Source organism: Petaurus breviceps, unplaced genomic scaffold, assembly GCF_028583685.1.
Source record: "Petaurus breviceps papuanus isolate PSGF00001 unplaced genomic scaffold, PetGlider_PUasm1.0 91133, whole genome shotgun sequence".
Classification (NCBI taxonomy): Eukaryota; Metazoa; Chordata; class Mammalia; order Diprotodontia; family Petauridae; genus Petaurus; species Petaurus breviceps.
Window position 1 is genome coordinate 78,142,906 of NW_027187419.1, and position 14,054 is coordinate 78,156,959.

General features: G+C 34.5%; 1 protein-coding gene across 4 annotated transcripts in view; it reads left to right on the forward strand.

Moving 5' to 3' along the window:
- GALNT13 (polypeptide N-acetylgalactosaminyltransferase 13) overlaps positions 1-14,054 on the forward strand; it is an 812,973-nt gene that overhangs the window by 161,644 nt on the left and 637,275 nt on the right. Inside the window, exon 2 of one of the 4 annotated variants that reach the window (XM_069080112.1) lies at positions 13,903-14,045. The exons of the other annotated variants lie outside the window; for them this stretch is intronic. Within the exon in view, the coding sequence (XP_068936213.1) occupies positions 13,952-14,045 (94 nt within the window). The 5' untranslated portion in view covers positions 13,903-13,951. The remainder of the gene's footprint in view (positions 1-13,902; positions 14,046-14,054) is intronic. 4 annotated transcript variants of the gene reach the window in all.

The following is a 14,054-nucleotide window of genomic DNA, read 5'->3' on the forward strand; positions in this document are numbered from 1 at the left end:
GATGAAAGTTTGACACCAAGGGTATTCAGTGAGATTGGATTTGACAGCTACAGAATTCTACCCTCCCCCAAATTTGGGGTGCTGATACAAATTTTGCTTTTCCTTCAACTATTATTAAGGATTAAGATAGGATTAGCCATAATTCTATATAGGATTTATAAATAGCCAAGGCTGCAAAGACAGGAAGGCATAAAATAATGACTATTTCATATCTCCAATTTTGCTTTTTTACTGTATAGAAGTGTTTTGTTTTCCTGTCTCTTGCATTTTTAAGAGCTATGCATGATTATTTTTGGAAGCATTAAAGTAAATATTAATAAAGCTTAACTCAAGAAAACAAATTTAGATTTGTATATTTCCATTCTGCCATTCTTCTCTAAGCTCTACAACTCTGGGCTTTAAAATAAATGCATTGTCATTTAAAAATGCATCATCTCATTTATTTTAGTTTCCTTCTTCCCCTCCCTCCACCCCCTCCCCGCCTTAGTCTTGATTGTTTGGGGTATTTGAATTCAGGGTCTGGTACTCTTAATAGTAGTTTTCACAGGAATGGATCATGTTCACAATAATGAAAGATTTAAGCTGTAGATGTTCTCTAGGGCCATGATTGCCAAATCTGACAAGCTAAAATGAGCTTGCATTTGCATAATAAAGCGCTAAGAAGGAATTAGAGTGAAATTGATTCCAATGCCCTCCTTCATGTCCTTGGCACTCTATTTTAACTCTTTAAAACCACCTTTTTAATATCCAATTGTTATATAGTAAAATATGTATTAGAGTAAATCACATTACATATTGAATATGACATTTTATTATGTACTATGTCATATGCCAAAGACTATAGGTATTTTCAAGAAAGGTGCCATTTACTTTATAGCTTTAGAGAAAATATTATGCTGCTTCATAAAGGAAAAGTAAAGAGAAAGTGAGAACAAGGAAAGTAAATATTTAATAGTACCTCAGAAGCTCAATAAATTTCACGTATTAGGTTAAGGGCATATAAATCTTATTTGATTAAACCCATCATCTTTAATTTTGGAATTTATTTTTTATATTTAGATTCTTTTAAAAGTAATTCATTGAATCCTGAATTTTGTTTCTAGGAGATATAGATTGTAAAACTAAAGTGAAATACTCTGATCATCAAAAAATAATTTGGTCAGGAATACTTTTATCAGTACAGTCACTTAATTTGTGTTTTAGAACTTATGCAAAATTTAAAATATGAAAAATTTTAAGGCCTTCTTTAATTAGACCTTAATTATTTGTATATCTATAGTTCTACAATTAACATTTATTGAATACAATGTCACAGACATTTGAAGATGCTAATAAAATAAAGGCAATATTAGCTTTTATAGGTATTTTTTCCCACAATCTTAAAGAGATAGCCACAATAGTTGATGGAAATTTTGACCTCTACAAGTGAAATTCTCAAGAATATGTAAAGCATTTGTTTTATGAGGTACTTTGGACACTTTTGGTTCTTCTACATTGGATCCTGTGTCATGTGGCTGTAGAGTTGTCTTCCTTAAACATACTGCTATTGTCCTGCAAGAGAGTGTATTATGTGAGTGGTCACCAGGTGGTGCTCTACTTGAGGTACCAACCAAGTGACCTTTTCCATTTTTCTCTGTCACATGTATAAGGCAGTCTGCCTTTTAAAAGTTTATGGTATCTCCACTGACTACAGAATTGTACAAATGTTGTAAAGCCTATGATTCTCCTAGCATTGTGTGCTTCTGCTTCAAGATTGATGCTAAGCAGTTTGGATTAACTTCTGCTGATTAGTGCTGATATCAATGTAGATGATGAAATAGGATATTGATCAAAATATTAGACTATCAAAGCCACCATTTGTAACTTTGTCATGGGAGTCATGAGCTCCCACACTTTGTGGGATCTTTTTAGTTTTCACTCCATGCATTCATGGAATTCAGAGACTTCGCTGTGATCACATAGTTTATTTTTTATTGAATAAAATTAAAAAGAAATAAATCAAGCACTCTTATATGGAAGGATCTATCTCCAGGTATTTTTTAAACCTCCTCTTGATTATTCTCCTAAATTCTTGGGCATACATAGGAGAACTCCAAACCACATGCTCCTTTGGCTGGTGGGAAATGTGAAAGGTTTATGCCTTCCTTCTTACTCAGATTCACTAACTAGAAACAAGGGAAAGTAGAGAAAATGGTGAGTGAAATTAGCCTTCTCTCAAGCTTATTATCTCAATTTGATATTTCCTTCCTGTTGCCTTCTGCAGTTCTGGGTATTTTTTTTTCTCATGGCTCTCAGGAATCATCTGTTTTGGGACCCTGACCTTTGTTTTGGAAATGACCTCTGGTTTTCTCACTCTCAAGGCCTTCTCAATGCTTCAGATGAGGACTGGTATATGTGTTTTCCATTTAACTCTGGTCAATGACCTTTTGCCTTCATCACCTTCATGGCAGCCAAGGAGTCCAAATTGAAGAGACGTTAAAGTGAGATAGTCAACCTTTGATGCTACAGTGTTAAATGTATGTCCTATTCTCCTGTCATGTGACCTCCTGCCTCAGAATGCACTTGGGATAGGGCAGTTTCTGCTGTTTTCTTTCTGTCATAGATAGGATTGGGGCCATCTCATTTCTTGGAGTTTATCTCAGATATTCTATTCTATCTCTTTTCTTGTCTGGATCATAGGGCCTTACCACTGATACAAAGAAGATGATCTTGGAATATCAACCATATCTGTAATAAGTGAAAGAGGCCCTCCTATAATATTTATATCTTAAAATTCTAATATCTCCTTGACATATCATTTTTACACTTATTTGGAATATTATAACATTAAATGAATTAAGGATAAATGTAAAGTCTTAAATAGGTTCAAAAATGAACTTCATAAAGACAAGATGTGAGGCATGTGAATTTCTCTGAAAAAAAGATCTGAGAGTTTTTCTGGATTGTAGAGTTTATGCATTGTGATGTAGTATTCAAAAACTATTACAATTTTAGACTTCATTAAAATTCCCTTATTGTCTAGATATAAAAAAAAATAAACGGGAATATACTATGGCAACTGGGCAATGAGGATGTCTCAAATTCATGTCATATGGGTATTGGTCGAAGGAACTACAAATATTTGGCCTAGAGGGAAAAAAATAGTAGAGGAGTAATTGTTGTATTAAAACATTTGATGGGCACTGATGGTAAGAAGGAGTAAACTTGTTATATTTAGCTACAGAACTCAGACCAAGGAATAGAAGATACACATTATAAAGAAGTAATTTTAGGTCCAGTAAAAATTTGCTAAAAATTTTCAGCTTGAGGTGAGGAAGACATGGTTTCTTCCTTCCCTTTCTAGTCATGGTGACCTTAATCTATCTCTTGGTTTAAATGTCTGTTATCTTGCTAATGTTAAGCTTTGTCCTTGGCCTTGGTTGTTTCAAGTTAAGTTTGATACTTCCCCCTATGCAAATTGAAACTGGTAATGAAGACTTCCTACTTTTAGCATCTTTGGTCTGATTGATTTGCATATCAAAACCCAGGCTATGGAGTTTTTTATTTCACAAATAATGAAGGGGAAGGCAACATACTATTGGGTATGGGGGACCAGTCTCATATTCAGGAATTTATACATTTAATTCCTGTCTCTAACACATACAAGCTATAGGACCACGGACAGTCACAGTTTCTCAAAGTTTCATACATGTCTCTGAGATTATAAATCAAAGCTTTGATATTGATTTTCATAGGTAGATAGGTTTTCAAAATTGGGAGTACACCAATCAACTCATAAGTCAGGGATGCCTCTACTCCACAAAAAAGGAAAGGAAATTGTCAATAAGTGTGACATAATGTGAACTATATAAGGAAGACAATCTGGCAATAATGTGAAGGATAAACTGGGTGATGGGCATTATGAGACCAGGTGGGACAGGAGATTATTCTGGAGGTCCTAGGAGTTAAAAAGGTCAGCACTAAGGTGGTGATATAAGGAGGTAAAAAGACTTGAATGTGAGGAGGAAGAAAGAAATTTTGGCTCCTGACAGAATATAGAGTTATATAGGATAAAGCAGAAGGAAAAGTAAAATAACTCTGAAAGTTTTGAATCTGAGTGATTAGAAGAATGGAGATAAACATAAACAGGAGAATCAGGAGTTCCTAGAAGAAGATAGATATACAAATAGATAGACTGCTTTTAATTCTTTTTCACTATTACAATTCACTTTTTAATGATTTATATGCAATTATATCACTTGCAAATTGATAGCATTCTAAATCTCTATGGTACAAGATACAGTTCTATTCAGCAAATGACTAACTAATAGATATCTTTTTAGTTCCCCAGAATAAACTGTTCTTTTTTCACTTAGTAAAGATTGGAAATAAGTCATTGGATGATGATGATAATTTTTTGATATATCCTATTTTTACAGGGGAATTAAGCTTACAATCATATTTTAAAAACACTTCTCAGAATCTGTAAGATAGTCATTATGTATGCTTTATTCTGTTACTTTAAAAATTCAAAAGAAGTCAGTAAACACTTATTAAACCCCCACTATATTCCAAGCACTGTACTGGACAAGTGCTAGGGACACAACAAAATGTAAAAGATAGTTCCTCTTCTTAAGGAGCACAGTCTAATAGTCTTTGTCTATAAATTACATAAATTATATGTAATCAACAGAGGAGAGGCACTAGAATTAAGAAGGGTTGAAAAAAGTTTCCTGTAGAAGAGGGGATGTTAGCTGGGCTAGGAGAAAGAGATGAGGAGGGAGAACTTTCCAGGCATAGAAGACTGAGTATCTTGTTTGAGAAAAAGCAGGAAGGCCAGTGCCACTGGAATGTAGGGTAGGGAGTGGGGGTAGTTTTAAAGTGTAAGAATCCTATACAGGTGTGTATGGAAGTGGGTTTGGAAGAGATTTGAATGTGAAACAGAAGATTTTGTATTTGATACTAGAGGTGATTAGGGACCACTGGAGTTTATTAGCTAGGAGAAAGACTTGGTCAGACCTGAGCTTTAGGAAGATCACTTTGACAGTTGAATAAAGAATGGACTAAAGTGGGGGCAGACTTGTGACTGACAGAACAATCAGCAGGCTACTGCAACAATACAGGCATGAGGTGATGTCTTAAAAGGGATATAGGAGTTGAAAATTTAGAGTGAGAAATATTCCTAAAGAATTTTAACAAATGAAACTGAATGCACAATCTACCATAACTATTTATTGCTTTTTAGCTTATTAATAAAAAAAATAAGAACTTTGTTCCATGACTTTGAACTCTTCTATTTAATTTAGTTTTCCTCCAGAAATGGCAAACTAGTGTACAAACACAATAGCTGTTATTTCAACCTTTGATCAGCAGACTGAAACTTGAAAGTGGCTATTAGCCTACAGCTTAAGTACTTTGTAGAGAGGGAAAAACAATTGAAGCCAGCAAATTGACTTCCATTAGGGATGGGAGCCCAGGGTCCTGACTAAGCCCACTTTGGAATCATTTAAATCTTTAGAGAAATATGCTCCATTGGCCTGTGGGTAGTAGAATCAAGAAAGCTGGGCAACTTCATATAAAAGCATTCTTCAGAGAATAAGCAAAACTCCCTCAATGGCATGAGGCATAAAAATTGTACAAATTCAATGTCTATAAATAACATAGCTAGGACATTATCTGTAACAATATGGAAATATTTTGCAAAAGATCAGAACAATAAATTTATAAATTAGGACATGCTGTATAACTTTTTCTAACATGCAACAATATTAATGCCAAAGGACAGATAATGCTGATTTTTAGGTAGGCTCAGTCTGCCCTGTCTTGGTTGTGGTGCTATCAGGATTCTTCTTTTCCCCCGGAAAGGTAAAGTTCTATAGATTCTTAGACTTGGCAAAGAAAACTAGTTTTAAGGAGCCCTTCACCTTTTTTATAGTCTTTGTTTATTAAAAAAGCAAAAACAAACTAGATGGCACAGTGGATAAAATGCCAGCCTGGAGTCAGGAAGATTCATCTTCCTAAATTCAAATCTTGTCTGAGACACTTACAAACTGTGTGACCCTGAGCACATCACTTAAACCTGTTTGCCTTAGTTTCCTGATCTGTAAAATGAGCTGGAGAAAGAAATTACAAACTACTCCAGTATCTTTGTCAAGAAAACAAATGGAATCATGAAAATCAGATAGGACTAATAATAGCAGCAATAGCAATAACAGCAGCAGCAACAACAGCAACAATAAAAAACATTTTAACATTTTTAATAAGCCGAGTAATTTAAAAATTCTTTTTTCATTCCCAACTCCCTAAAACTTGCTTTTTAGCTGTATGTAGAATCATTCCAGAAAATTAAAACTGTTACATATAAAAATCACATAAGTGATTTTGCAAGTGGCAAGTAAATTTAATCTATTCCAGTAGTCCAAATGGAACAGGCCATCCTGATAGATGAACCAACAAGCATTTATCAAGCAAATGACATATACTAGGAAGTATATACTACATGCAAAATTTTTAATTACATTCTTTCTCCTTGGATCAAATCCCCTAAATCCAAGGGGTCCATAATCCATGCCTCAACTCACATTGAGTCTCAGTCTTAATTCACACAGATATAGAAACTGCTAGGATTCTCTAATTGTAGATATTCTACAGGTCTACAGGTATTCTTTCCCCTCACTCAATCACTCTTGCATTCATTCAATCTGTAAGCTTTCTCTTGAGGTGTCATAAAGACTCCAGAAGTGCCTTATTTCTCCTTTTGGTTTTTGGGTCATCCATTATCTTATTGACTTTTGTCTAGGGAAATGGTTGTTAGGATGGAAGATGATCATTACAACCTCATTCATGAAGTAATTGTTTTTCACCAACAACTTCACTATTGCTAAAATATCCCTGCACACCTTAACGCCAGGGATTAATTTGGGAGTAGCTGTGTGTGTCTTCAGTCCTAGGATATCATTGTTAGATTATAACAAGAGGTGAAAAAACAAGAAATATATTTCCAGAATGATGAATAGCACTGTTCTGGTGGAATTTTGAAAGGCAGACTAGAAGTGACTTGTGAAAGAATGTGATAGAATGCTGAGTATGGTGACACTGTGTTGAGATTTTTTCTCTTCCTCTAAGAAAAGGGAAGCCAATGAAAAGTCTGATATTAAGGAAATATTGTGCTTTAGGAAGTTTTCCAAGAGGGATTGGAAAGAGGCTATAAATTGGGAGATAAGGTAAGAGACTAGAGTGCCGGCAGTGGGAATGGAAGAGGGGACAAATGCAGATGCTAATGAAATAATGAATTGACAAGATTTAGTAACCATTGATGCAGGAGCATTCTAAGAATATGTCCATAAGTAAATAGAGCTGGGGAAAGCATGAAAATAAAGTTGACCTTTTGACAAGTAGCCTTTGAGATTCTGGAAGGATATCCAGCTGGAAGTCTCTAGCTGGTTGTTGAAAATGGACATAGCTATCTTGGAAGAAAAATCAGCAGTAGGGATGTACATTTGGTAGCATCTGCACAGATATAATGGCTGAAGCTGTATTTTGGAGGTATGACTAGCACTAGCACACTCATTTCTGGTTTATGGTAGGGATGAAGGAGGGACTAGGCTAGTCATTGAATATTTAACCAAGGAGGTTTGCTTTGCTTTAATACAGTATATATAAGCAACAATCATAAAGTATCACATAAATTCTCTGGATGTGGACCCTCCCACCAATCCCTCTACACACTCCATATGTAAATACATCAGTCAGCAAGTCACCAGGTTTTGGAAATGTACATGGTGGTATGCAATCATCAAGTCTGAGAGGCACAGAATATATACTGCTGGAACTTTTTATGTCCTCAGATGACCCAGAAGCCAGATCAGGAAAGCTGAGGCCAATAAGGCACCAGGTGCAACTTTATATTTTTTTAGACAAAACCTCCCCAATTTGACGGTGGAAGGAAAGAAGTTGCATCACCAATATTTTGGGCCTATCATTATGGGAATGAATATGATTGCTAAGGGGGAAAAAAAAGAGAAAGGAGGTGGAAGAACAGACGGTCTTTATATTTAGAGGCCTAGAGAACAAATAGGAGTCAATGAAATAGAAAGAAAATTCTCAGTCAGAGAGGTAGAACAAAAATCCAAATTTGCAGTTACCAAAGTCAAGAAAAGATAAACATTTCAAAATGGAAAGTATGGTCAATAATATGACCAGCTATAGAGTGATTGAGAAGGATGGCTAAAGAAGGGCATGTGATGTGGGGTAATCAGGTCAGTAGTAACATTGGAGAAAATGGTTTTATTTGGGGCAGAATTCAGATATTAAGGCATTGAAGAATAACTTTAAGCACAGGAAACAAATACTATGAGATTATGTGAGCAAATTAAACATACAGAATAGGCTCTGAAAATACCTTAAAAATAAAAGTCAAATTGAATTTTTTATTGCCTATTGATTCCATATATTTGTCCATGCAACGGATATCAGATACTAAAATGGAAGGAAATCAGAAATTATATAAATATTTATTTTTAGTCAATCAACAAGCACTTTTTAAATGGTTACTATGTGTCAGACATTTTAACAGATTCTGAATATAAATATATTAAAATTAAAAAGTCTCTGCCTGGGGCAGCTAATGGGCAGAGTGAATAGAGCACTGGCCCTGGAGTCAGGAGGACCTGAGTTCAAATCCGACCTCAGACACTTGACATACTTCCTAGCTGTGTGACCTTGGGCAAGTCACTTAACCCCAATTGCCCTGCCTTTCCCCTTCCAAAAAAAAGTATCTGCCTTCAAGGAACATATATTCTACTGGGAGGGATACAACATGTTCACAGTTAAGTAAATAAGTGTAAAGACACCCCCTCCAAAAAAATTACAAGTAATAGAATGGTAACAACTGGAGGAATATGGAAAGGCCTCATGAAGGAGATGGCCACTAAGACAAACTGGAAGCAGAAATTTAGAAATTTAGAAGAGGAGCATTTCTAGCATGGTAATACAATGTTGAATATAGGAATTTCCTTCAGGACTGCATAGAATATACACCATGATTTCAGCCTTCATTCTGAAGGTTTTGTTTGTGCTATGATTTGCTTTCTGGGTTGTAGTCATAGTCATATAATTCAAAGAAAAAAAATCACCTTTCCACACAACTAGCCATGTAGTAGGACTACTGCGGAGAAATTAAGAAAATAATGTATGCTTTATGGCATGATAGAAAAAATAAGAATCAGGAAAAAGATATAGTTCTAGACCTGGAACTGTCTGACTAGATGAGACTGAATATGTTGCAACTTTGGCCATTGGTTCCCTTGTTTTTAAAATAAGAGAATATTCTAAGTTATTTTTTGTCATCTCTTACAATTCTGAGACTCTTCTGTGTATGACTCATACATTCTTTCTATAAGAAAATAGTTCTGCTGACCCAGTGGTACTCAGGGGAAAGTGTAATTGTTTCTAGTCATGATGAGTTGTACTGATTGGTCCATACACTTTCATTTGGATGCCTTTCTGATTAATAACATGCATTTTTTTAATTGTAGTGGCAGGAGTCACTGGGAATGGAATAGAACAGCACTTCCTGGACTATTCAGAGATTAATCAATTAATCAGCAATCATTAATAAAGGAGCCAGTATATGATAGCCACTGTGCTTGGTGCTGGGGATATAAAAATTAAAATGTAACCATGGCTGCCCAGTATCTATATGAATAAGCATAAATAAAAAATGCAAGGGAAAATTTGGAAATGGGGAGAACATTAATAACAACAAGAATTAAGAAAATATTCACGTTGAAGGGAGCATTGGAAGTAAGTTGTGAAGTATAATCCAGCCTTCTGGGAATACCCAGTTCTAACATAGAAATGCCATTGAGGGGTCTTTTGAGCATGCCCAGTTTGCTTAACATGGAACCATCTGCATCCCCTGTCCTGTGGGTGGGGGTAGTCTCCTTTTATTTTCCTTCTATGTCTTTAAAAGTGGCAACACTAAGCCATTCATTTGGCCATGATGTTTTTCAGATATACTCACTTCAGTGACTCTAATGCTCTAAATATGTATGCCATGAACTGAATCAATGAGAGGGGTAGGACTTTACTTTCCTTGATCACTCACTGTTACTTCAACTTCAAGAAATGGGCCTGGAAATATCTGTTTCTGTATTGTGTTGTGTGTTCTTCTTGTCTGATGCCAGTGTCAGTCCTCACAGGATTGGGAAATTGATCCATGGTGACCCTGGAGTCAAGATTGCAGACAAGGTTCTGTAGCCATCTTGGTCTCTGGGCAAAGTTATCTAAGACAGTACAGTTTTTACATTGCCTTGGTTCTATTTAGATTACATCTATATTTGGTAACGCTGAAGGATAAGTTCTTGTTTAAGTTATGACCAAGTTGGATCTAATTTTTACTCCTTCTTCCTTGAGGCATTGATTCTAAACTGGCTGCAAAACCCAGAGTAGACTTGGTCACCCAGATTCTTCTGCTCCCAGAAACCTAAAACTTTGGTGGCTTATTCTTTTGGCCTTTTAAAATTCACAAGAGAAGAAAATAAAGGAACAAATATTGAGTCAGACAAATAACTGAGCCTCTATATGCATAGGCCATATAGTATCTAAAAAGAGGGCCCAAGGCTCTTCTCTGTATAGCCAGTCTCTCTACAGACACTGTAAACAAAGGAGTCAAACCAAGAAAGGAGATCCAAAAATCTCTTCCATGTGGGGAGTAGCATCATTGGTACTCTGCACATTTTCTAGTTGACCATCACACAAATAATAATCAATCTGTCATTATTTTTTAAGGCAAGCCCTTTTCTTTGTATTCATAGGAAATAATCAATTTTCTGATTTTTCTGTATTCTAAAGAAACATTTATTTGATTAAGAATAGTTTGGACTAACTTTTATACTCTATGGAAATAAATCTAAGGTGTCTTTAGATGACAAATCTTTGGTTTATATTTTCCTATTTATATTCCTCCACCTTTCCTTCACATAATTATATAGCAGAGAAATAAAAATTGACAAAATAACAATCAATTGTCTGAATTTTTAAAACTGAAGTATCTATTTGGTTCAAATTAGGGCACTGTTTGTATCATAGGATTTAGTTGGAAGGAATGCTAGAGATCATTTATCCAATCACTTCTATTTATAACTAGGGAAACTGAGTGTACATCAAGTTACTGGTAAATGACTTGATAAAGTACACATATTTATAATTATCAGGGATATAATTTGAATGTTGATCTTCTCATCCTGAACCCTATGCTTTTCCACTACACCTTCATGTTTCTTTTATATGTTAAATATAAGTCATCATGCAATCAGTCATGAAGCATTCATTAAGTACCTTCTATATGCTGGGTACATGCTAAGTGCTGGTGTTGCATACAAAAAAGGGGGATAGTTTTTGCCTTCCAGGCCATATATTCTACTGGGATAAATGAAGATTGATAAATAATGGTTATATGCAATGAAAATACAAAGTGATTTTAGAAAAAGAACCCACTAACATCTGGGAAAGTCAGAAAAGGTGTCTTAGCTGAGCCCTGAAGGGACGTTGGGTTTTCTAACACAATGAAAGCACAGTGGCTGACACTTAGTAGGTGCTATATTAATACTTATCCTGTTCTTTATTCCCCTTATAGAAGGTAGCGATAATATAAAGACTGCTACATATTTTAAAAAAGGAAATATATGGATATGAATATAGTTTTAGAATTTAACTCAATAAAGTGAACATTTTCTAGGAATAATTTTGTTCAATTTCTCTAGGAATATTTGTAAGTTCACTATCAATCATATTTTCTTTATTTCTTGGCTTAAAATTCATTTTGTACTCATTATGTGACTGATCTATGCATAAAAATAATTTATCTAAGCATTTCCTATTCTTTTTAGTAGTATTCTAAAAAGATATCACCCTTTAATGGATAACATTTTATTCTTAGAGAGACTTGATTTGTATCTTTCCAAATAAGAAATATAATATTGTCATGAATATTATTCTTTGCCACAGTAATATGCTGCATGAGGACATCAGATACTCATAAATGATATGCCTGTATAGAATTAGTAAAATTATTTTCTTTTCTTTTTTAAGCAATCAGAGTTAAGTAACTTGCTCAAAATTACACTGCCAGTTTTTTTTGTGGGTGGGTGTTAAGTATCTGAGGCCAGAACTGATCCCAGGTCTCCTGATGCTGGGACTGGTGCTCTTACTCACTGCACCACCTGGATGCCCCTTGAAAGTCTTAATTTTTTTCTTGGAAATTACTCAACATTTGTATTTTTAATATTTTCTATTCTGGATAGGTTGGTTTAAAACATCAACATATGCTCAGTGTAGGCATTAATATATATATATATATATATATATATATGTATGTGTATATATATATATATATTTTTTTTTCTCTGTAGTCAATAAGATTTTTTAAAAAAACCCATTTATTCAAGAAATAATTACTGAGAAACTATTCTATGCTAGACTTTTAGCAGGCAGGTGAAGAGTTGTGGAGTACTTGTGGGAGCAATAAATGATAAATTGGAGATGGTATTTGTTAAAAGAAAGCTTATAGGCAACCTGGAACTGTTAGCAGTTGTTCAATTAGTGACATATTAACTTGGTTTTTATATTTATTGTCCATGAGTTTTTATCATAAAATATTTCATTTTCTCTTAGAACTTTTTAAAAACTGATTTATGTTAATAATTTCTTCTCTGTGTGTAAATCCCAGTATGGAACCTCCTCCACCAATCAAATAAGTCTTCTGTAAGTTATGATGGAAGAAAACTACCTGAGGTACTGTGAAGTGATATGTTCTCTGACACACAAACCTCAACCCAAGATTTTCTGAATCTTAAGGACTTTACAAACCATATAAGGATGCACTAGTCTTAATTCTTATTTAATCATAAGAATTTGGTCTTTTTGCAGACTAAATTTAAAAGGTCTAAATTTAAACTCTTAAATATTGGAAATAAATGTAATTGTAATATCAATTGTCACATGATGGTCTTTGGAACTTCTGGAAATCTTGGCCAAGGTTCCTCTCTCAATTGTTTCCCTAATATAAGGTGGAAATATTTTTCCTTATTACTTCATTATTTAGTTGATCAATTCAGTTAAAAAATAGTGATTTTAAGCTTCTAGGTTTGATCATTATGCAGTTGAGTTAGTTTTATGTGATGAAATTATACTCTTCAGTGGGTGAAAAATGTTATCTTAGCACAAGCAAATCATTCCACAAATACATATCAATGGTCACAAGAGGGATCAAACTGTAATGTTTGCTAAATTCAAACTCATCTGAGTTGCTGGAAAAAAAATATTGTAGCAAATACACTATTGGTGATGGGCTGGGGGCCTCATTGTTGTGAAGAAAAAAGTGAATATTATGCAATTTCTAACCTTGGCCAATTTTCACAGGCTCCCAAATTCATAGAAGAGGTATATGGCGGGTAACGTGGTCCATAAAATATCAATTTAAAGATAAAAAAATGAAACTCCAATTTCAGACATTCTCTTCAATAGGATTTATCTGATGTGTTGATTTATAAATTCTTTCTCTGTATGGTAAAAATAATAGTCTCTTAATTATAATTTGCTATGGATATGTGTATCTATGTGAACCCCTAATAAATAAATACCTACAAAAGTGGCATAAATGAATACAATACTGGGCTTGGAATCAGGAAGACTCATTTTCATGAGTTCAAATCTGGCCTCAGATACTTACTAGCCATGTGCCCCTGAGCAAGTGACTTTACCCTGTTTGCTTCAGTTCCTCACCTGTAAAATGAGTTAGAGAAGGAAATGACAAACTACTCCAGTGTCTTTGTCCAGAAAACATCAAACAAATTCATGAAGAATCACGTGACTGAAGTGATTGAACAACAACACATGTATATGTGGTTTTACCTTTTTTAGGAAGAAAAAAGGCATACTATATATAGAACAAGGGGAAGGAAAGGAAAGGATGCAAACATTTATTAAACATCTGCTATGGGCCAATCACTGTGCTAAGTGCTTTCCAAATATTATCTCATTTGATCCTTACAACATCCTGGGAGGTAAGTGTG